At 35.1% G+C, this 26001-nt stretch overlaps 1 protein-coding gene across 1 annotated transcript in view; it reads right to left on the reverse strand.

The window, feature by feature from the left end:
• Positions 1 to 766: 766 nt before the first annotated feature.
• The window catches only part of LOC120533809 (ephrin type-A receptor 3-like), a 486863-nt gene continuing 461628 nt past the window's right edge, over positions 767 to 26001 (reverse strand). The window contains exons 14-17 of the mRNA XM_039760793.1: positions 20114 to 20263; positions 12882 to 13075; positions 9910 to 10047; positions 767 to 5398 (exon numbers count right to left, since the gene is read on the reverse strand). Of these exons, the coding sequence (XP_039616727.1) occupies positions 5299 to 5398; positions 9910 to 10047; positions 12882 to 13075; positions 20114 to 20263 (582 nt within the window). The 3' untranslated portion in view covers positions 767 to 5298. The remainder of the gene's footprint in view (positions 5399 to 9909; positions 10048 to 12881; positions 13076 to 20113; positions 20264 to 26001) is intronic.

Below are 26001 nucleotides of genomic sequence, written 5' to 3' on the forward strand. Positions count from 1 at the left end.
AGGCACTTTTGAACTGTTCATAAAAACTATGAAACTGACTTCCTTCCAAAAAGCGCTCTTAGAAAGAGAAAGGAGAGGGAACTAAAATCGAAGTTGAGACGCAATGGTGTGTGCGCAACTTGACAGCATACTCTACAGAGCCTATTGAAAATTGTCTGTCAGACTTTATCTAATGGAAAAAAAAGTAACGATTCGAGTGTTGCCCAATTTAGTGGAGTAAGAGTAGCATTGTAGTCAAGTAAAAGTAAAAATTATGGTGCGGTAAAACTACTCTTAGAAGTACAATTTTTAAAAAAAGCTACTCAAGTAAATGTAACAGAGTAAATGTAACTCATTACTACCCACCTCTGATACTCAGAGTATGTGTGTATATATATATATATATGGGAGAAAAGGTCTGTGATACGGTTTGCATATTTGCAGCTGGAGATCCACAAAGGAAGAAAATGAATCACGTATCATAAATTAGTTTTTATTCCTGAGCTTTCAACCCCTGCCAGGGGTCTTCATCTGGGGAATTCTAAGCATTATCCGGTGATAAAGACCCCTGGCAGGTGTTGAAAGCTCAGGAATAAAAACTACTTTATGATATGTGATTCATTTTCTTACTTTGTGGATCTCCAGCTGCATATATGTGTGTACATATATATATATATATATATATATATATATATATATATATATATATATATATATATATATATATTTATAGCGTTTTTAATGTAGGTAGATAATTTTGATCTGCTTATTTTAAAAGTAGCTCGCAAGCTGAAAAAGTATGGGCACCCTGATCTAACATAATATTATAATAACCAGGAAAATGGCCTTTTGTGTAGATAACTAATGTTTTTACTTAAATTACACTGTCATGGGGGTCATAATCAACTATGTTTATGAGGACAAGCAGTGACAGAGTTATATTCATTTTACTATGAGCTTAATTTCCTGTGGCATACAGGGTGGTCCACATCAGAAGAGATGGAATAAATCTTACATCAGTTCCAGCTCGTGTCTCTCTGATGACTATCACAAGACCAGACATCTAATGAAGGAAATTGCTGAGCTGTACCTTTCAACAGCAGCTTGTCTGGTTATTTGGTTGTGGGTGATGTGATGTGCTAAGATATGCATACATACTTGTAATATCAAGACTAAAATAAGCAAGCAACAAAAGAACACATACATACTTTACAAATTTGCAACATCTGTATTGCACTGTTTTCACATTTCACTTGGTGGTAGTGGTCATTCTTTTTATTTAGCATACTTTTTTCAAATTAAAGTTCATGATTGAAAATAAATCATAACACTGTACATTTTTACAATATTGTACAACCATTGTTTAGTTTATTGATATCACAGTGCTGTCAGGCCTATAAAAGACAGCACTCTGTTTGTTTCAGATATACAGAAGCACCTAGAAAATAAACTGAGCATATCATGCGTTGTAAAACATGAACATGAACTTTCATTTTCCAAGTCATTTTTGTACCACTTTTTCAGATACTGTTTATACATCTTTTTTAAATCTTCTGCAACTGCCTCAGTACAAAAGTAACTTCGTGAAAGCACAATGTAGAAAGTGAGTACTTCATCCATGCTGTGTTTTCAGCTATTTATCATGTGCTAGAATGTTGTGGCCATTGGGTTGTCACTTTATACTGTGATTTTCAATGCCTTAAAAATTCTTCAATAAACCTTATCTAGGGAGATTTTCTGACACACCCGAGTAGATACAAGAGTGAAAGACGTAAAACAGCATTGTTAAATTAATTTACTGTACATTGCAGACTGCCACTTGGTTTGACAAGAACATCAGTTGATGTTTCTAATTTCAGAGTTTATTATAAATAGACTATTTAGAATTAAATTTTTTACACATCAGAACCAACTTGCCAAGCCTGGACAGCCTAAATATTCTTAACCTGCTAGATCAACTCGTTGTGCATTTAAGCTAACTGGAAACTGACATTCTGTAAATTCTGTTCACAGATACACAGACTTTGAGACTTTTAATTCTGTATTGAAATTTTCTGAATTGTATAGATGTTGCATATAGGTATATTGTTAGATGAGTAAATGTATTGAGTCTTTCAGTTTGTTACAGTGCTCTGAGCTTTCATCCAGTGAAGTGCATCACACAAAAATAAACAGAATTTAAATTGTTCAGACATCTTGTACTGATTAAAATACATTTGTTTTTTCTTTTTCTTTTTATACAAAGTTTAGGCCTTTTCCTAATGCTTCTTATTTCATGATCTAATGAAGTTAATTAACTCAGGCAGATAACAAGATTCATGGTTTTTATACCAACCTGTTTTATAATTGGTTTATTGTGGATAGCAACTGCATGTAGAGATATGAACATAAATATTTAGGCTTTATAGCCAGTTAGCCATATTGTTTAAATAAAGGCACAATTATGTACTACAGGAATCTGTACATTGACAGTAAATGTTATAAGTGTCAGTACAATCTGAAGTTAACTGTTGAGCATGTTAATTCACACATATATGTTCTGAACTCTCTTTATCTAGCATAGAGTTATGGGAGGGCCAGGGATTACCACAGTGGTATGGACTACAAGGCAGAAAAAACCTTTGGATAGGGCATACTCATACACACACCCATAATTACACCAGGGTTATTTACTCGCCATCAAACTAGCTTTCTTGGCATTAGGATGCAGCATGTAGCTGAAATAGGCTCGCAGATACAGGGAGAGTGTGCAAGCACTGCAACTATAGTACCTGGGCTTGGATCTTAACACAGGACTCTGGGGCTGTAGTATGAATGTGCCAACCTCTGATATAATTCTGTGCAACAAATATACATTTAATAAGAATTCATTTGGGGGCCATTATGCTTCTGCTCTGTTTGGGCTGGTTAAACATGGGTCTGGAAAGCAATGCAGGTGTGAAATTTTCAAAACAGTGTGTGCTGTCTTTGTTCCTTTTTATGCATTTAACATAACTTGAAATAGTCATTTACTCCATTATATGACTAAAAGATAATATTGGTTTTGAAATCACAGAATCATTTGTATTTTACTTGATTTTGGTCAGATTACTTAATACTTTAAAAGGGAAATGACTTTTAAGGATTGCAAAGTAGTGGGTGTGACCTTGCTATTATAAAAGGATTAAAGTCAAACAATGACTAAAATATCTATATTCTAAATCAGATGCACTTTTTAATTGGACATTCATTGCAAAATATGTACATTTTCATGCCTTTCATTTTTTTAGACTGTTCACTGCTAAAGTCCATTTCATTTGTGCAACTTCTGGAATACGGCAGAAATCAGCGCTAAATGAGAACCCTGTCCATTGTAGGATACACTTAACTGAACACCACCAATGTGGAATTACCCGTCTATCTTGGGATATGGGGGGAAACTGGAAAACTCAGGGAAATATCAATGCAAGAATGGAAAGAACATATGAATTCCACCTAGTTTCCAGCCTTGAAACCGGACAAGGACTCCTAAAGCAGTTTTCAACTGTGTTGCAGTTTTGTTTTTTTTCTTATATTTTCATAAAGGTTATAAATCTGCTAATTGATCTTGGTAGACAAGACACGGCAAGACAACAATAATGCAAATATTGTTAAATTATATAACTGCGGATCCACAGTTGATATTTTATATACAGTATATATACTGTATATATTATATATATATACATATACAGAAAAGCAAATCTAATTAGGCAAAGATACTACTTGAAAACAGGAACTGTGCTCTAATTCAGAACTGAAACAGAATCATTGGCCCTAGAAAGTGTAGAAACTAGCAAACAGAAAGGTAATTTAAAGTGGAAGTCAATACAAAAGCCCAACCCAACCTACTGTATGTAATTCGCTACGAGTGGAATTTTGTCCTGTGCATTACTCCCGATATTTGTAAAAACCCAGAAGAAGTTTAATAAAAAAAAATATACTTTCAGTCTCTGCACATGTTAAAAGGTACTTTGGAAAACTCAGCAAACCTACATTTACTTGATATATAGTTTTAATTAAAAGAAAAAGCAGTTACTATATATTTGTACTCTGTAGACTAAGCACTATGTATCAATCAAACCGATGTTGAATTGTGTGTAAAGTCACTTCCCAGAAAATAAATGCTTCATCTTTTGCTTTGCATACCAGTGTCAGCACTCATACAGAATGTACAGTTTCTATAAGGTGTATACAAGTATGAGAAAAAGTAGCATATAGTTTGCCATTCGTTATTTTTTTAATTAGATGGAATAAATATCTTAGAAACTGATTTGAAAACAGTGTATGGCTCGATTGATGCATTAGCATGTTAATAAAATATGAATTTCAAAGTGCTAAAAAAAAACCTGCGGGGAATTGCACATAAACTTTTTACATATACATTAATAATGTGTGGAATGTAATAACATATAAAACAGTAACAATCACTTCCAGTTTAGGTGAATGTTAATGAGCCTGGGAGACATTTGTATGTTTGAATAACTGAACAGTAAATTAATGGTATTTAAACTTATTGCATGATTTAGAATATAAATGTGAAAGACAAGTTTTTTTTAATGGTTCTGTTGTTAGATTTTGTGCAGCAATATAGAACTTTAACATTATCTGAAAGCACAATACATAGGTCTTTCTGTTCATTTCTCTAATAATTAAAGACTAACTTTATTCTATTAAAATGAAAACACCTTTCACATCTGAGCAAATAATACCAAAAGTCATCTGGTGGCTGCATTCTGTAAAGCCAACATTGAATACCAACCAAAGACTAGCAAGTAGGTGGATATCTGAATTTACATTTTCTTTACTAGCAGAAAATGCCAGTGATCCAACAAACAGTTATTGTCATCTTGTGGGACATTCAATTGAACACTTCCATGTCTTGGCGCTTTCTGAAGTGGGACCGAAGGTGAGGCAGTACTGTATTTAGGTGTCAAAGCAGGACATTTAGATGAGTTGTGTAGGCTTCTCTTGAGCAGAGATGATGATTCACCTGAATGTATTCAGCAGATTGAAAAATGGTGAAAATACTAATCCTCCAAAAGCAGTTAAAGGTAGTCTGTTGCAACTTCATGATATAATAACTTCATTAAGAGTGACATGTTTGAGTAATTCCATCACAACTATCATCAAGACCTAATATAGATCAGCATTTTCACTCCTTTTTTCCTCTTTTTTTGTTTAGTACATGGAAGCCAAAGTTCTAAGCACAAGTTCTATCCAGACCAATCTGTACAGTGAAGCTTTAAGCTAGGAGCAACAAAACATCATAATGAACTCATAATGTGTTGCTGGGTAATGTTATACTTGGAGGTGTGGTCCTTGTGTTTGGAGGCTCTGTATACTTGAAAGGATTTTCTTCTGATGGCCAGCTAAGGTGATGCCAATCTTATCCAATTCACTGCAAGCAAAAAATACAAACAAAACAAAAAATTACATAGTGATAGTAAGGCTACATGTAATTTTACTCTTTGTATAGACAAAATAATAAATACCATATCAATATTTAGCTGGGAATAGGCAGCGCAGGCAAGGTTTTTTTTAGTAATAGTTTTATTCAAACGTTTTTATCACAGTTTTACAGAATGATTTTCACTGAATAATGAAACACCTGCTGTAAGTATTTATTCAGAATATACTGACAGATTTCACCACCTATTTAAAAAAAAAGCATAAAATGACAGAATGTTTGTAAGATTCACCATCTTTTACGAAAAGCCAATGAGCATCAGGACACACTCATTTCAGTGTGCAACACTATGTTGAAATACATCTTAATCAATATTAAGCTCTCTGTGAAATAACTTGTCTTTCATTTTATTTGATATAAACAGGAAATATTTTAAATCATTATGATACTGAAAAAAATGTGTGTGTACCTACCACTTTAAAATCATATCGTAATTTGGAAGTTTCAAATTTTTAACTAGCGAAGTATTCCAATATTTAATTAAAATTCAATTAAAAATCATGTAATACAGGGGATTTTTTCTCATGGCTTGTGTTTTGTAACATTTTCCTTATTTATTACCTTAATGATACTGCTTAAGTTAACAGTAGAATTCCTGAAGCCTAAGAAAAAACTAGTAATCCCGGGCCAACATTCCTTCACACCTCTTCGTCAGCGTGTTTTGTTTTGCAAATGAGTCAAGCAGCACAAGCAGCAGGGAGCTTGTTATCCCACCCCCCAACAACACAGTTTTAGTCATACACATAGTTCACCCAGCTCAAGTCTATTTATCTGGGTGTGAGGTGCCCTGAATTGTATAGGGTAAATAATATATCCTTACTTGGAACACATACATTACATTTGTGTTCCGTGTCCACAAAAATCTGTGTAAAATATAGGATGACAGGAAATGCGAGGCAAGAAATAACTAGAACAGAAACTTTCTTCATGTTCTACTAATAATTGGCAAAATGCTGATGTGAAGTGTATAATGTGTGAAGAGTGAAGTCCAGATATCAAATAAACACTTTCACAAAAGACACATGTAACAAAACAAGAATTTAACCAAAGTAAAAGAAATTGGGATAGGATAAGACACACACACCCATATATTTGGCTGGTGTAGAGGTAAGAACTGCTGTCCCCACGTTGAGACTTGGCAGGTTCGATTCCAGGTCTTTCATGCATTCAACTGTTTTGAGTAGTGAGTGGCTATTATTATTACTATTATAAAATAAACAAACATTTTATTTTTTTTTTACTCTGTAATAGCTGGTGTAAATTTATGGTACTTGCAAAAGTTAGTTTTGTTTTATTATTAACTTTTATTCTCTCAGTCATGTTCACTCTCCCCCTGATCTGACACTGTTGGTTTTCAAAAAAAGACTTGCAATAACAGAGGTGAACTCTGATGAGGATGAGGGTTCTACATCAGAGAAAAAGAACAGAAGCCCTGCCCGCAAGAAAAGTCCACTCACACATAAGAACAACGCAGCTGCACCAGGCGTAAAGGCGAAAGATGGCACCGTTTGGATGCAACAAGAAGTTGGGCGTCATCCTGCCAGTGAATCTGCTACATGCATGTCCTTCAATGAAACAGCAGGGCTTATAAAGCTAGCCAAGGTATCATGCAAAATCTTGCTTGTGATTGTGTTCTGTGACGGTCTTTATATAAAAAACATTCATATGTTACTTATATAAAAGCCAGATCGAATGTTATTTACCTTGATTTATTTACTTATCTTTCAACAATGTCATAAGTCACAAGCAGACTGCAGAGATTTCTGTGTTTGATGGACATGGGCATGCTAACAAAGTACATGTGTACTGAAGTGACTTTAGCTGCAGGTGGAAGCTCCTGTCGCACTTTACGCAGCTGTTATTATGGTTCTGCCTTTATCCTGAAATTGCTACATAAGCTTTAAGACCTTAGTCTTAGAAAGGCTTCTCCTGTGGGACAGTTGGGATCTTTTCCTGAATAAGGAGCGGCACTGCACATGTACAGGCACAATGTACAAGAGGGAACCAGTAAACAGAAAGTGTGACATGGGTCAGATGCAGATTTTTGGAGCTTAATATTTCATACAGAAAGATTAACGTAAATCCTTGGTGAGATGGCATTCTTCTGTATTAGAAACAGTACTCACTATTCTTGTCTGTCATTATTAGTATTGACAGAGATATTGTTATAGGAAGGTAAATCACTTTCAGTAAAAGACCTGTAGAAAAGTATTCCTTTCTTTTATACTGTAAACAACTTACATTTTTTTTTTTAAACAATATCCTCTATATAATCACTTTGAGCAAAATAATTAAATAGATTTCCACACCATTTTATTAGGTGAAACTCTACTTAAACACTTGTGCAACTGGTAATGAGTAATGAGTAATGGGTAATTTGAATGTGTCTGACAGTTTGACCAAGTTGCCCTTTCTGCATTTGAAAATCAGTGGTCATGGCTTCCCCTAATAAAAATGTAACTACTTCTTTCAAAGTCAAAACAGATGAAGCCATTCCACTGAATGTCTTTTGGCCTCTGGTTCAAAATGATAATAATTCATCCCCATGAATGATCTGTGACAGAAAGCTTTCACAACAATCTCTGAACAGGCCAGCAAATCAAATCATACCTGTGTCCTCACGACAAACCCAATGTAGGCAGTGTTTTGAATATCCTTAAGGAATTGAGGATGTTGTCCATATTTCTCTTCAATATCATTTTAAAGCATACCTCTGAGCTATCATATAACTATTCAGCTTATAGCAGTGAAAACCTGATAGTTCTGTCATCAGATCTAGCACAGATCAGTTCAGCTATGTTTCTGTACAAAGAGAACTCATAGCAATGAAGCACTTCATCTAACTTGTTTGATCAGGAACAGATATTTGATAGAAGTATGTTCTAGTATGTAAATTAGAGATGCTCTAGCACATTGAATCTTGTGCCTCTTTTACTGTTCTAGAGTCAACAGTTGTTGCAGGAGTTGTGCTTTTTACAGCTGCTTAATGAAATAGAAAAAAAATGAATGTAATTTGAGCAAAAGGCACAAATACAGATTGGCACACTGTACATAAAGATGAACAAACCATAACAAAAAGGCCAGACAGAACAAACATTAATTTGTCATATGGAGTGTCATCTTATTATACGCAAATGATAACTATAATCTGCAGTCTGCGGTCAAATAAGGAAAAGGAAATTAAAATTCCAATCTACACAGATTAGCTCGTGGAGATCTCCACACTAGAAAAAGAGCAATCATAATCATCCTGTTTTCCTGAGCCCATATGCTTTTTTTCAGAACATGGTTTTGAGAAACTGGGCAAAGCAAGTACCAACACTGTATGGACATAACTTCTTATAATACACTCCAAACCAGAGTCATCATTAAACTGAATAACAAATATTTTTACCATAGATGGAAATCAAAATCCTTAGAAGGAACTTGTGATCACAAGGAGACCATTCTAATTTATTTATAATCTATCCAAACTATGTTCATTTTAAAATAGATGTTAAAATGCTGAAATTTTGGTTTTGTTTATATTTCAAATGCATGTATTGCAATTTGATTTTAGGCATACTTAACAACACTAATACTCCATAGTGAAGACCTAAGGATTTGTAAGAGCCAAATTCTTTTAAGTTAACATTAATGGTAAATTCTCCTTAGTCTGCTTGTTGTGTGGTGGATGCGGCAACATGCTGCATCAGTGCATGCTCTCAACCTCTCTCTCTCTCCCTGCTTAGATTGATCTTGAATATATCTTAACATAGATAATGGAAGATTCAGTTTAACCCCCTATTAAGTTATAGAAACTGGAATATTCATAATCTTAAGTCTGTGTGACAGTAGAATAGCCCACAGCTTGAAGTTACACAGCGGAAAAGAAAAATAAAAGGGCAGACAGTCAGATATTAAGGTCATATAGTTTTCTGACTGGCCGATACATAGAACAATACATATAAACCCTAAGGAACGTAACCTAGATATTTAAGCAGAATATCATAAGTTTCCCTTTCTCCCTTTCTTTTTTGTGTGTATTATCAACTTTTTTCTCTATTTTTGCATGAACTGTTTTCTTTGAATTTCACTAAAATCTTTAAAATGAAGATACTTGAACTGTAGATTATTTTTGTACAAGTCACACTAGTGCTGGAATGTCTGTCTGGTAACTGCATTTGAACTGTTTTGATCCATTTGAAAACCTTTGTTACAATTTCAGAAAGCTGCCACTGAAGGATCTTAAGGCAGAAAGAACAGAACGACATGAACTATTTTTAAGCCATTTGAAAACCTTTATCAATCACAGCTACAGGAGTGTTTGCAGTTTTTCAGTGTTTATACTTTTTTCATAAATCTTACAACAGCAAGAGCCACATTTTAAACTAAGATACAGTCATGAATATGTAACACTGTATTGTACTCTACGAAGTCAATGCACCTTGTGCGTTGCCTACCTGGCGCTTAGGTACATTACTGAATCCAATGTAATGTATCCAGCAGCAATGAAGATGTCTTTGTATTGTCCCATCTTAACAGCATTTAGCCAGTCTTCCACTGTATTCACAGGAAAGTCTGGAGTTGTGGGGTCTTGCCTATGAAAAAAACAAATTTTAATGCAGAATTAATCTGGAGGAGAATGTATGCCATTTTTCAGTGTAAATTAAAGAATGCGTGCTGAGACAACAAAATTAACAGTCTGTGAGCTTTATACAAAGTCTTCGGTAATACTGTTGCATTTTTTTGTTTATAGCATAATGCATACTTGAGCCCTGTCTGAATTTCTGCATCACTGCATACTTATTACAATGAATGTTATTAGAGCTTCATTCCAACCCTAATATTAGATGAGAAAAAGATCCAGAACAAACAAAGAACAGAGAACTTACATATTTTTTTCTTTTTGTCATATACTTACATGAAAATTGCATTATCTTAAGGTAAAAACCTAAATTCTACATTGTTCTTAAATTACAAAATCAATAATTAATTACCGTATTTACTCATTTATCCTGCGTCCTCGTGTATGACGTGCACCCTAATTTTTACACAGAAAATCGGGGAAATCATTTTGCCCCGTGTACAACGCACGTTGTGATTGTATAGGAAGCATTTAGAGAGAGCGTGAGAGCACAAGCGAGAGAGAGAGAGAGTGAGCAAGCGAGAGAGAGAGAGTGCGAGTGCGCGAGCGAGAGAGACAGAGCGAGTGCGCGAGCAACCAAGCGAGAAAGAGAGAGCATGAGTGCGCAAGCGAGCGAGAGAGAGAGAGAGAGAGAGGGAGCGCTAGTGCGCGAGAGAGCGCGAGTGCGCGAGCAAGACAGAGAGAGAGCGAGCGAGCCCAAGCAGAAGAAGTAAACATTACAGAATTACATTTTCTCGTGAATGACACACATCTGATTTTCTAATGCTAATTTTCAGGAAAAAATGTGCGCGTGGTACACGCGTAAATGCGGTACGTGCACTACCAGCCAAATGTTTTTTTTTGGCTAGTAGAGGTATTACTGTCACTTTCAAAATCACTGTTTGAGGGTGTTGGCTACAGCAAATGCAACCACTATGTCCCTCAGGTCAAAAGACCTTTAAATATTGTACTCTATTGAAATTAGAGCTAGCTAATTAACTACCTTAGTTAACTATACCAGCAACAATGTCAACAAGGACATATTTAATTGAATCAACATTACCAACACAAACACAAGGTCACTGACTACAACCTCATGAAGGTATGGAATAAATATAATGTTGCATTAGTGCAACAATGTTTTCTGAAGGTCATAAAATGAATTATTCCAAATGTCATAAATACCTATGTATCTCTTTTTTGTCAGTGCGGCTTTGGCATCATGGACCAGAAGGTGCATACTAATTTAGCATCAGCAGGAACACTTGAGAATTAAATTGAATTAAAAAAAATTCACATCCACAATCATGCACATCACTCACACCCACGTCCACAGTTTTCTCAGTCCCAGTCTCATTTACACACAAGATCTGACACTGTTTTCAAATAAAGAGGTGGTATAATAAAACAGGTTTGCGTGAACGTGACTGAGAGAATAAAACTTAAAGAAAAAAAAAACACTAACTTTTACGCGCACTATAGATTTACACCGGCTGTTACAGACGCACTCAAATGTATGTTTAACTGTATAATTTTAACAATGCAGTTCACTACTCAAAATGGTAAATTTGGGAGGCAGCCTGGATTGAACCAATGACCTCTTGATTATGAGTCAGCAGCTTTTACCACTCCTACGGAAAGTGTCATATCAATAGCCTACCCTAACCCGCTTTTGTTTTATTTAGTTAAATTCTTGAATAAAAGCGCACTGGTTTTGTTATAATTGTACCTTTTGTGAAAGTGTTTATTTGATATTTGAACTTCAGGCTTCACACATTATACCTTTCATGACTATATTTATCATTTATTAGTAAAACATGAAAAACGTTTGTTTTAACAATGTGTTTAAATAGATTGTTGTAGACACGAAAAACACATGAAATTGTATGTATTCCAAATGATGATATATTATTTACCCTCTAAAATTACTTCAAGATAAACACTGAGCACCTTCTTTGCAAATTGAGCTGTGGTGGTGGGTGAGGGGGTTGGGATAGAAGGCTACTTACTGCTTGTGCTGATCAACATATATTTAGAACACAAAAGATGTTGACAGATAGGTGCGAAGGGATTTAAGGTGGAACGGAATTAAGAGTTTTTTCATAGGCTTCAAGAATTCTAGTGTTAATTTCTTTGGAAACATTCTAAATAATCAAGGAAGGAAGTATTGCCCATTAAAATGCATTAAAATATTTCACAAAAAAAGACTGGATTAACTGTGAATGCACTCTTTCACCTTTTACATTAGCCTCAAGGTTCTCCTCCAAACAAAGAAATGTTCACACCACATCAGCCATTATCCATCCATCCATTATCCAACCCGCTATAACCTAACTACAGGGTCATGGGGATCTGCTGGAGCCAATCCCAGCCAACACAGGGCACAAGGCAGGAAACAAACCCCAGACAGGGTGCCAGCTCACCACAGGGCACACACACCAAGCACACAATAGGGACAATTTAGAATTGCCAATGCACCTAACCTGCATGCCTTTGGACTGTGGGAGGAAACCCACGCAGACACGGGGAGAACATGCAAACTCCATGTAGGGAGGACCCGGGAAGCGAAACCCAGGTCTCCTAACTAAGAGACAGCATCGTTACCACTGCACCATCGTGCCACCCTTATCAGCCAATATGTAACCTCAAAAACATCTGTTTTAAAAATTCGCAAATAAGTTAATGAAAAAATATTCACATCTGTTTCACATTGCAATTCATGAATGTCTTAAGTAAAAATATTTGTTCACTCAGTATGTAATTGGGAACAGTGATAGAAAAACGTGCTTATAGACTGGAGTGTCTTACCAGACTGAACTGTTGGCTAATTGCTTCAGGCTGCTTGGGTTGCGGATTAGTTTGTCCAGGGTGTTGACAATCTGGCCAAATTTGGGCCTGTCACTTCGACTCTTCTCCCAGCAGTCTAGCATTAATTGGTGTAGAACAATTGGGCAGTCCATTGGTGCAGGCAATCGATAGCCTTCATCTATTGCTTTTATTACCTAAAAAAGATTAATGTAGGGATAAGTGATGGCTTATAAAGAATAAAAATATACAGCTGCCACACACGCCATACAGCCAGTGAAACAGAAAACAGTAATATTAACATATTAAATAATGTCTTGTCTCTGACACTAGGCTACTTAGTAAAAAGAGATGTCATCAACAAAATTCGTTTACTTCAAATATATCCTTTTACCAGGTGGCGAGAGACTGACTGTAGCCCTCCCAATGAAGCTCTTCCTACACCTCAAGAGCATCTACCCAATGGAACATCCCTCTCTAGGAAAGACTGGGTCGCATTTAACAGAGCTAGGTCAAAGGTGGGCAAAGCAAGGGACAACCTATTTAGATCGGGCCTCACAACAAGCGCTGAATGTCCCTGTGGTGAGCCCACCCAAACAATGGACCACATTCTCCATGAATGTTCCTGAGGCCCTACATGTACCGATGAAGATCTTAAGGATGCTAATGATGCCACTCTTACCTGGATACGGCTGTGGCGTGATAAGATATGATGATGACTTCAAATACATAAACTTTTGTCAGGATTCTGTTTTGAACACGTGTGAAACATATTCATATTGTGCAACAGTACCTTTCTTAAATCATAAAAGAATATACAGGTAATTTTCCAGGTCAGGTCAGTTTGGGGACCGTGCACTGGTACAGCACGTTGTCACACCAACTACACAACAAAACAGTTCGAGATTCTGATTGGCTGGGCAGAAATGCGGTCCAGTCCCTTTGATGTTGGTGGAAGCTTACTACACTACATAGTTTACTATCTGGTTTTGTTTTGGTTTGATAAAAACAAACATAATCAAAAACAGAGACTGAATATTAATAAATGTATACAATTTTATCATTTTTAAAATATTTCTGTCATCTCTGCTGAACAAACGTGTGCTGACTGTTGACACTTTTCATCTTTTCTTTTTCTTGCCCAGAATGGGCCAATTTGTAATAAATTTAGGTGAATTTTAAAGTTTGAGGGTTTTTGTTTTCTAAATATCTACAGCACACAATACATCTCGCTCAAAGACAATGTGCTTATAATGAATGCCTTCAAAATTGCATTAAAAATCTCCTATACTGGGTTATTTTCTATCAGCCATATTGATTGCTGATTCCATCTCAGGCACATACAATTTATAGACAGAATTTTGCTACCTGCAGGCCTGAAAAGATATCAAAAATAAGAAACTAGATTCTACTGTGTTCTGACAGGTGTGATCATGAAAATCATCGGGGCTTAGGATCTCTGGCTATAATCAGTGTGCAGAACCCACTTAGCTGTGTTTTGAGGGAAACCAATAAAAACAACATTTAGTGTCAATATTAGGCGCAATGAGGTTTGAATAGCCCATTATAAGGACAGTAAACCTGTTTACCCACAGCAGGATCGCAGGAAATCTGGAGCCTACCCGAGTAGATTTTGACGCAAAGCAAAAAAAAATCCCAGCTATACAATATGTATGATATGGCTGATGTTAAGAACAAAAAGAATATCAACTATCTATTTTGAAAAGGGGGATATTTTAATACATAATTCTGCTACTGGATTATTTTTACAATATCAGGTATCTTGAGCTGTAAAAATAAACTAAAAAAAGATAAATTAATAAATATAAAATAAAAATAAATAAATTAGTATGTTTAGTTTTCCACCAGTTGGCAGAGACTCTTTTCTCCTACCTACCTGAAGTTCAGTAGAGACATTGCCAGCTCAGGAATTTTACAAGGTTTGTGTTGCTTCATTGTTAAATTACTTTTTTTAAGCATAAGTGATTGGTCAGTAACAATAGGCTGATCTTGTACAATGACATAGTCTGTCTCTCGATCAGTGTCATTTTATTTTTAGAAAGGATTTCTCCGGTGTGAAGTGGCAGGTGAATTATTGTCAACAAAACACAGACACCTGAGAAGTAAACTGAAACTTTACTCACTCGTGATTTTTCTTTCCATACTATAAAGGTTTTGTTGACCAGCACATTCCAATTTCAGGCAGTTGAATTACATCTTGATATACAACAAGCGCAAACAAAGGCAGCACAGTAAATCACTTTCTATTCCACACGCTTTATTCACCCGTAATCAGCTTGCTCTGTCACCACAAATGCTGCATGAACAGACATTGGATGAATATATGCAGGCGGCTCGTGGAAGATTACTTTCTGTTTTAGAGTTAAAAGTTACAAGGGTTAAAGAATAACGGCAAGAATATTCATTCAAAAACAAAAAATGTTTTTAAACTTTAATAGTTTAGTTTAGTTTTAGTTTTTCATTTCGGTTTAATTAATTATTTTATTTCAGTTACAAAAATGTTTTTTTTTATTTTAGTTTTCGTTAACTATAATAACCTTGTACAGTATGTCGTGTTGCCTAGAAAGCAATTTCAGGAATGAGTATTCAGGGAGTGAACTAAGCAAACTTTTAAGAACATATCTTCAGACAGACACAGGCAGCACTGACATGTTGACCTGTCAGGTTTGAAAGAAAGGTGACACCAGGGCATTGTGCTTCTGTGTGTTTAAAGCACTATAAAGCCAGGAGGCAGGGTCATCAGCATGAGTGAAAGAAAGAGGAATGAGAAAGCAGCCTACTTACTCCAAATGGGAAAAAAGTGAAGCCAAGGAGGAAATGTTGAGGTGGCAGCTCCTCCTGGCTCCAGGGGCTGTCACTGGAGTTAATGCTCAAATGCTGTTCTCCATGAAATGCAGTGATTCCTGCTTCCTTTACAGCTGAATCTGTCTCTTCTATGTCAGCAAAAATGGAAATTTTTTTTTCTCCAGCAAGCAGCAGCTAAAGCTCAAAAGAGCCAATCTTAGAAAGTTAATGTTAAATCCACATGTCTGCTAATTTCAATGGCATATCAGTTTGTCATAGTTACTTGGATTATGGTATAATCTTTTAGCCCATGTAAGTTAACATGAAACAGAGCTTTCTTTTAGCTTTACCTGAAAATAGTGTGTTCATTAGTCCAGTTTGGAAATGATCTCACTGTTAGAAGCGTAGACTGAAAGATTATAACTAGAGCATTTGCATTTGGTTTTCTGACCATGTTGGTCATTCTTCATGTAATATGATTGTGTGACCAAGCTTAGAGAGAAGTGAAACAAGATAAGTAAACCTTCAACAGAACGTTGTTTAAACAAGAACTTTTCTTTGCTATATCAATTTTTCTCTATTTATGTGTGAACTGTTTTGCTTTGAATTTTGCTAAAACTTTCAAAATAAAGATGCATGGATTATGGAATTATTTGAACATGCGTCACACTATTGCCTCAACTGTTTTATGAAGTAAACTTTTTCAGAAAACTGCCATCGAAGGACTTTTAACTGGGAACTATTATTGGAATACTTGTGCTCAGGAATTTGTCAACAAAAGAAAAAGAACTATGCATGATCGTACCTGAAAGTCCAAGACGTTGTATATAAATTTAAAGAGAATGTGATAGAATAAAGATATCGAGGATGATTGTTTTTGTTGTTGGCCTAGGATAAAGAAATTCAACTTCCTTTTGCCAACATAACATTGTAATTGTGATGTAGCTGCTGTTGAGAAGTTGTTGCCTAGAAACAATGTTCAGTTACTTGAGCAGTTTTAAATAATGAAGCCCAAGTGAAGTCACAGGGAGTGATCTGAGTACAGACTCAAATGTGGTTCAATTAAATATACTTAATAATCACATTAAGAAAAGGCACAATCAGCTTTCTGATCTCTTGAAAGCCTTAAAGGCGATCCTATTAATTTTCCAATGATAGCAAAGCAGTTTGAAACAGAGATTCACGTTAAACAGGGTGAACTTGAAGCCCTGAATGGAAGGATATTGACTAAAGATAACAAAAAGAAAATCAGTGGTTTACATCCAAATCTAAGATTTTGGTGTTACCGAACAATGATATAGCTTTATGAAACAAGCAAAATTTAGACAATCCCTATCATGAAACCAAGTCCAGATAATTAACAGTTATCAAATCAACTTCACAAATTACAACTGCAATAACAGGAACACATAGAAACCAGTATCCCTCAAGCTTTGCACAAATTTAAAAGTAAAGAACACTTTTTGCTATCACAGCCAACTGATGCGCCACCTGCTCCACCATCATCAGTTACCTTTAAAATCAAACATGTTCAGAAATGGAAAATATGGATGGAGGACTTACAGATACTGGCAAACTACAATGTGAACAGATGCATCACACCTGCATGGTTTGGAACCATAAAGTCAGCACAAATGCACCATTTTGCATATGCCAGTGAAGATGGATATAGCGCCATCACATCTCTTCTCTTGACTAATGAAGATGACAAAAACAGCATTCACTCCTAATAGAGAAAGCAAGGATGGCAGTTTTGAAACATGTCACAATTCAAAGATTGGAGCTAACAGCAGTAGCTGTAGCAGGCAAAAAGAACAAGATGCTAAAAAGTGAACTTCAAATAAACCTGATAAAAATCTACATTTTGGATTGACAGCACCACAGTACTAAAATACATTTAAAATGAAAACACTTGATTCAAGACTTTTGTTGCCAATAGAATCACAACAATCAGACCTGTGAACAATGTCTGCTACAAGAAATGACTAATAATTGAAATAAGAAATTCTTAAATGCTTGTTTTGAAGTTAAACTGCTAGTCATTTGTGAGCAACATTTATGTATAAGAACAGTCTGTGGTTCTTATAGAAGTGAAATATAGTAATTGTCTCTGCTCCTGCATAAACAATTAGGGGTCAGAAATGTAACAGCCAATCTTAGAAAGTTAATGTTAAATTTACACTGCTAATTTCAATAGAGAATCTGTTTCTCATGACATAAACTTTTACCTCCCATTAATAGAACTTTCTAAGCATCCATCCATCCACTATCCAACCCGCTATATCCTAACTACAGGGTCACGGGGGTCTGCTGGAGCCAATCCCAGCCAACACAGGGCGCAAGGCAGGAAACAAACCCCGGGCAGGGTGCCAGCCCACTGCAGACTTTCTAAGCTGTTCCTCTAAAATAATTAAGACAGTTTGGAAAAAGTTTCATTGCTAGAAACATGTACTGATACATTAGCTTATTAACAGAGCATTGGTATACAGTTTTCTAACCATGCTGATTGTTCTACATGTAATATGATAGTATGACCAAACTTAGAGAGAAGTAAAACAAAATAACTAAGCCTTAAACAGAACTTTCTTTAAACAAAAAGTTTTCTTTTTTTTGTAATATTAATTTTCTCTTTTTGAGTGAACTGTTTTGCTTTGAATTTTACTAAAACATTTAAACTGAAGATGCAGGGATTGTGGAATTATTTGCACAGGAATCATATTATTGTTTGAAATGTTCTATGAAGTAAACCAAAAGCTGCAGTACTTTGGTAATTCTGGACATACACAGCTACACCACTTGTTTTCTAGAATCTTTTCCTTATAATCCTTAAGGAAAATGTCGCCAGTTAGTTTACCAGTCTTGTCTGTCTGATAATGTTTTCATCAGCTATTAAAGATCAGTCTCTAGTTATGTTTTAAGAACTCATTTATTTCATTTCCTGGTCAGTGTAGGTCAGAAAGCTCTCCTAACAGAAGGAGGTGAGAGAACAAACCCCTAGATGGAATACCAGTCATTTTAGGGCAAATCTGCACATGCACCCAAACTCATTCACAACTGGTCCATTTAAAATTATTAATTGTGTGGTGAAATTCCAAACTGTGACACAGCATGTGAAAAAGACATAATAAATCAGATGAGTTCCGCAGCACTGTGAGATAGCATTGGGGATTACATTAGTTCCTGCAAACATATAATACAACTTCTCAGGGCCACTTACAATAACATTTATTTCTATAGTACATTTTCATACAAAGGACATAGTTCAATACACTTTACATACTTAAATGTAAAGAAGAACAATTTATTATTGTGGGGGCTTAAGCCTATACAGGCAGCAACAAACACAAAGCTGAAACCTGCCCTGCAGAGAATGCCAGTCCTCTCAATAACACTCCTGCACTGAATATCATAAGGGCCCAAACTGGAATAGTCAATTACCTTAACCTGCATGTCTTCAGGGGTTGTCTGAAGAAAATTCACACATACATTGACAGGTATGCACAAATTAAACACGGACAATCACTGACAAACTGGTACAAATCCCAAGATATTGGATCTAAAATGCATTAATGCTAATCCCTGTGCCACTGTGCAATTTCTCATACATAAATATTGTATTATTTAGTGTTGTTTATATCTAGGATATAGTTTCAATTAATAAAAAAATGACTCGTGTTGAAAATACTAACATTGTATTTTAATGATCTTCCTTCATTTTTAGTCTATTTATTGAAAATTTGAAATCACATTTGTTCAAATATTTGTATAACAGAAGTGGTTTAACCCTTGCTAATTTAAATGGCATTTATGTAAGAATCTACCTTTTTTCATTCACTCTCAGTGGGGGTCCAGGCAAGCACATTCACTGACCAAAAATCATGCTTCCCATATGCCGTCAATCTGTCTATCAGTGAACCTAATACAAAATAATTCCATAGAGGCCAGTACTACTCTTCATAATTGTAAATAATACATTTTCACTATCCTTTAGTCAGTAAACCTTTTTTGATGTTTAAGCAAATTTTGGTCACACGGGAGATTCCATCACAGTGTTTCTTTTAGTTTTATTGTAGAATGCAGATCTTTTGTAGGTAGAGTCTGGGCAATAAAATATGGCTTTAATTTCATTAATAAAGCAATTATGCTCACTGGGATATACCGATTTGTCGATTATTTAATTATTTATTTATTACATTTATTGTCTTAAGCATTTTTGATAAATTCATGTATTTTAAATTTAGATGTGTGTCACTATGGCAATGCATGGATTTGTAACAGATTTCAAACCAAATATAAATAGCTAAAATAAAGTGACACTGTGTTCAACAGAATTCTTATGTTGAAATTATACTGAAATGGATCTCCTAATTGAATCAAATTCTGTTAAATAAAACTTTTTCCCCTTTAATGAAAAAAGTGTTTATACTCACATCTTGGTTAGACATTTCCCAGTATGGTCGTTCACCATATGAAATCACCTCCCACATGACAATACCATAGCTCCAGACGTCACTGGCTGAAGTAAATTTGCGATAAGCAATGGCCTCTGGAGATGTCCATCTGATTGGAATTTTACCACCCTGGAAGACATGCATGGTTTGATTAAAATTTACTAAATCATTTACTACAACATTTGAGCATTCTGACAGAAAAGTCTAAACTATTTCAGCCAATTGATTTCTCAGACAAACAGAGATAAGTAATTGATGGGTTTTTAGGAAGTCATAACTAAATACTGAAGCAAGTCAGTGGAATTAAAGTCTTTGAGAACCTAAGCTAACTAGACAGTGATTCACTTTACAAGGTACAACAATTATCAACAGAAACAAAAACCTGTATATGTATAGAAAAATAACCTTCAAGAATTTAAGTGTTTCTGATTTAATGAGAATAAGAAAAAAATGATAAATTCTTAAACATCTAATATTTCAAAAATAGATAATAGGGCCTGCGGCGGGTTGGTGCCCTGCCTGGGGTTTCTTTTCTGCCTTGCGCCCTGTGTTGGCTGGGATTGGCTCCAGCAGACCCTGTAAGTTAGTATATATAGCAGGTTGGATAATGGATGGATGGATAATAGGGCAGGGTTCACCCAAGAGCTTAAATATACAAAGATAGCCCCAGAACAGAATTAAAAATATTTGTTAGACAGTTTAAATATTAGAAAAAAGAAGATGAAATAATCTTTTTTCTTAGTTTTATATTTTTTTAAATCAGCATCTGTATATTTGGAGGAGGGCAGATTCACACTTTATATACATACATTTCTTGTTTCTGTATACACCTGAGGAGTAGGGACTCATTCACTGTAAACAGAGCAATGAGAGGTCTATGATGCACACTGCATACAGATGGGAGAAAATCTCCACATTAGAAAATGATAGAGGAGAGACTGCTGCAAACATCATTGTGAAAATAGTCATAGAGAATGCAACAAATTATATTTTCATTTTCTTGTGCAAATTTCTGACAAAGATTAAAAGTCGATGTGAAAAAAATAAGAAAAACAAGCGATTCCTTAACCATGTGTATAACCGCCTATATGGTCTATCCATTTGTTTACTGTATGTTAAATAATTCATTTTGTCCATATTGCAACACTCTTTGGGAGGTTTCAGAGGGTTTGGCCCCTTGTGTCCATAAAACTCTAAATATAAGCTACTAGTGAAACATGTCTGTATTTGCCTAATACCGTAGTAGGTATGATCTTATAAATCAGATCTTCTGACATGGGCTGTCATTTTGTAAATGATGCGACTGCAGTACACAACATGCATTTTTTATTATCAATTATTGATTCAGATATGATAAAATATTTATTAATACATAACACTACAGAATAGGCACAAGGAGGAAAAAAAGAAAACAGCAAGACCCTAACTTACTTCCTTTATACTTTTAACAATAGATAAACAGTTACTTAGATGACTGCAACTCGTCAATAAGTTACAAAGCTTTTGTAAAATTTGTATGTTTTTCCTAAGAGGAAAACTTTGCGGATGTGGAAGAAAATCGGTGAGATGCATAGTTGACTTATTTTGCTCCTTTGTACATAGGATTTCTCTTTATACCAGCGTTTCTCAACCTTTAAGTATTTGCAACCCGAGTTTTCATAACAGTTTTAATCGCGCCCCCTAACATTTTTTGAAATGTAGATGCATATTTTATTATACCTACTTAACTTTTATCAGCTTTTATCTAACTCTAAATTTATTGTACTAGTATCAGAATGTAGTTTAAGTTAATTTGTTTTGTTTTTTTTTCATATTTTTGATTCTTGTTTTCTTTTTTTCACATCTTCGCGTCCCCCAGGGGGGCCCGCCCCACAGGTTGAGAACCACTGCTTTATACTGAAGTTTCTATGCAGATCCTACAAATGAAATGTTGCATAAACTAAAAGTTGTAAGCCTGGCGCTATAAAATTAAGTGAGGTTCATGTGTGTCTGCAGGGCAATTATTTTTATTTCTTTTCAGTATTACTATCTGCATGCTAACTGATTTGAAACTCAATTGCCATGTTGAAACTATTAATTATATTGTGTTTTAAACTTTCCTGCTGTTTTGCAAATGTTTTAAGCTCTGTGCATTCATATACCAGTTGCAATGCTGGCTTTTAATACTGAAGTAACATTATTAATGTTGGCATCACACTGCACCACTTCAAGTCAGGAAGCATATCAGATGCTGAATTTCGTTGTGTCAGACATGGAATATGAATCACTAGGGATGATGGATTAAACATTATTTTACCGCAATTGTATGTCATTTTTCTGATACAGCCAACCTTCATGAATGCAAAGTTAGCAAACTATATGCTAGAATAGCTTAGAGATTTAGTTAAAACTGGAGAAGGTTAACATTTATGTCTGTAAACCTCTTTAACTTGTGCAGATTTATTCACAAACAATTTAGCTGGGAGGGATATGAGTAAAAGTGATTTAAAATGCTGAAGTGAAGGGGGAAATTTGCCAGCTTTGCCAGAAAAGTTTTAGATACAGTATATACAAATATGAGAGGGATTTAAATAACATCCTGTGGAGCAGTTTGTTTTTCCCCCATGTGTGCTACTTATTGTAAATAAAACTTGTGTTTCGTAATTTAGAATTTGGGGTGTAATATCTATTATTGATGCTTTATGTCAACCTAATATACTGTTTTAAGTGTAATTCTTATTTCTGTTAGTACTATTGGTCTCTTTCAAGGTCCCTTAACTTTGCAACCTTTCCTCTGGACAACTATGGTAAGAATATACTGTAGGTGTCCAAGTACAACTGTACACTGTCAGGTTGTGCTCTGGATCCTTACAGCCTTTTAATGGAATAAATAGGTTTAGAATATAAACTGATCTAGCAAGGAAATGCTTTTTTAGTGATCTGTTAAGTCTAACACCCAGCTCTGTAATGCAAGTTACGTGAATTAAACATCATGAAATTTTCTAGCGAAAAATGAGTCCATTATTTCAAGCTATGTTGATATGATGCTAATGTTTGCTATACAGTAATCCCTCGCTATATCGTGCTTCGACTTTCACGGCTTCACTCCATTGCGGATTTTATATTAAAGCATAACTAAATATATAACGCAGATTTTTGCCTGCTTCGCGGGTTTTGTGGACAATGTGTCTTTTTACTTCCTGTACATACTTCCTCAGTTGGTTTGCCCAATTGATTTCATACAAGGGACGCTATTGGCGGATGACTGACAAGCTAACCAATCAGAGCACGCAGTTAAGTTCCTGTGTGCTGAATGCAGTGTTAACCAGGAAGTCTCGTCTTGCTCATTCAGCATCAACGTGTTTCGCTGTGTAAAGAGTTGTGCTCTTTTGTGTTTATCTTTGTGCTTAGTCAAGCCCTTCATTATGGCTCCAAAATGATCTGCTACTGCTTCAGGGGCCGTGCCCAAGCGCCAACAGAAGATGTTAACGATTGCCGAAAAGGTAAACGTTTTGGATTTGTTGAAGACTACGATTCTTTTTATTTAAAAAGTAGGAAAGGAATATAAGATCTACGGCTGCAGTGTCCTTTTAACCAGGGTGCAAAATGAGTTGTAAGTGGATGTAATAAGGCAGTAGTCTGGATGGAATCTGCTTTAGGGATTTGGATTGAAGACTGCCAGAAGAAGAACAACGGCAGTGCTTCACAATCGCCTGAAGTGGCTCCTTTAGAAGAGCTGTAATGCTCTCCTTTGTTGTGCTGTAAAATTAAACTCATTGTTATCGGACAAGTCATCGTGTCATTGTTGGTGAGTAACCATAATTAATTTTCTACTTACAGTACTTAGTACATGTATGTACGTTTAGTGTCACTGTACACACATTTACTGTATACTATTTTTCTTGCATTGTACGTATTTATTGCTGGTGTCCTGTCTATCATAATGGCTGCAACATATGTGATATCGGAGACACTCAATATCTTTAAAATAATATTAAGGTTTTACTGTATATAAACAGTGTGTTTATATACATAATTTCAATGAATCTTACCTAATATCTAAGAGAATACAAAGGGATTATGCTGTATAACTCTGCGGGGAATATTTATAAACACATTATAGCACATTATAACATTAAATCAATTTTACATTGAAGTACTAATCCTATTCATATATAACTTATATATAATTTGTTTCAAAATAAAATCAAAGCAAGTTTTGAAAGTACCTAAAGTAAAAAATTTTCCTTGGATTGTGAAGAATTTACTTCCATTTTCTAGTGTTTAGACCTGTTTTCTGTCTACCATTGGTTACTGCCTTGTGTTTCAGGTTTGGGTAACAAAGTACTGACATGATTGTAAGACCTGTCCCATCAATTGGGTCGATCTTGCTTTAATCTATTTGTGTTTCATTTTGAATATGGATCAAACCAGTCTGTTTTTCTCGAATCTTCAATTCCACCCTTAAACATTAACACTATACAAATTATAGACTGTTATACCTGCCTTGCACTCTCCACCTTGCATTTTTTTAATTTGCACTGCTTTTTTTATTGCTCTTTAATTAATATTGTTTTCATCAGTATGCTGCTGCTGGAGTATATTAAGCATGTATCTATCTAGAAATTAATAAATAGATTTGCAATATACAATTTAACTCTTCTTCTTTGCCAGCCTAAGCAAAACTGGATTCTTCAGTGTAATTGTTTGCAGCAAAGAGCAATATTATTTTTTTTCCTTCTTCTTTCAAATTAAAGCTCACAAACTAAGCAAAATACTAAGCAAATACTGTTTACTGTGTGGTCCATCAGCAAGCTGGGTGCCACAGGCTACACTTATTATCGTAAATGCTGCATGACTGTTGTTTTACTTGTAATCTCATTTTATCTGATTCAGTGCTTCATAAATACTTATCATTTCATTAAGTTAAGCATGAATTATATTTTATTTGGCACAAATAAACAGTGCAGGTTATAAAAGGTGTTATATAAGGTAGAATTTAATTTATCTTGCAGTGAAATAGTAACAAGATGTGAAAATTACAAATATAAAAATATTCTTTTGCAGAGTACACAGCAGTTCTTGATGTGCCTACATTTTTATTTCTACAATCAATTAACTTCACATGAAAAGAAGGAGCACACATAAAGGAACAAAGCATGATTTTCACAGCATCAAAGTAAAACACAACTGCAAAGCCTCATCTTTTTCTAAAACTCTTCTAATAAATAGGCAGAGGAAACCAACCTTATGCTCTGAGCAAGGTTACCACATTTTCTGATGTGTAAATAGCCCTATGTACTTTCAAAATAAAACATGAACAGCTTGAAAAGTATCAGTCATGAAAGTCAGATGTATCCATCATCAGTGGCCCATTTTAATTTTTCCCTCATTAACAGTGAGGTTGGATGGTCGTTTTATGGGTCTAGAAACTTGAGATAGGTAGAACACTATTTAGTTCCAGGGCAATGTCAACTCTCTTTTTAAACTATATAAAGATAATTTATGATATGTTATATCAAAAGGTTCTGCCTGAAATGGGGCAAGACTTGTAAAAACATTTACTGCATTATTGTATACCAATAAAGAGTTTGCGCAAAATAGCCCACAGTATATTCATTTTTGAGAACTGTTTTGTTCACATTATTAGGGTTCTAAAATAACCCAGCTAGGCATGAAGTCATCCACTGTGGCATGTGCAGCTTTCTTTTCTTTTTTTTTTTTTTTAAGTCTAAAGTTGACATACACAATCAATAAGAATAACTAACAATATTTCACCTGATACCCGTTTCTGCACTATCGAACAAAATTTAATATAAATTTAACAGAATGATTTCAGTGAAGCCTCCAGGTATTTACTCACTGTATGCATTATATGATAAATTATT

This window comes from Polypterus senegalus, chromosome 1 (assembly GCF_016835505.1).
Source record: "Polypterus senegalus isolate Bchr_013 chromosome 1, ASM1683550v1, whole genome shotgun sequence".
Lineage (NCBI taxonomy): Eukaryota > Metazoa > Chordata > Cladistia > Polypteriformes > Polypteridae > Polypterus > Polypterus senegalus.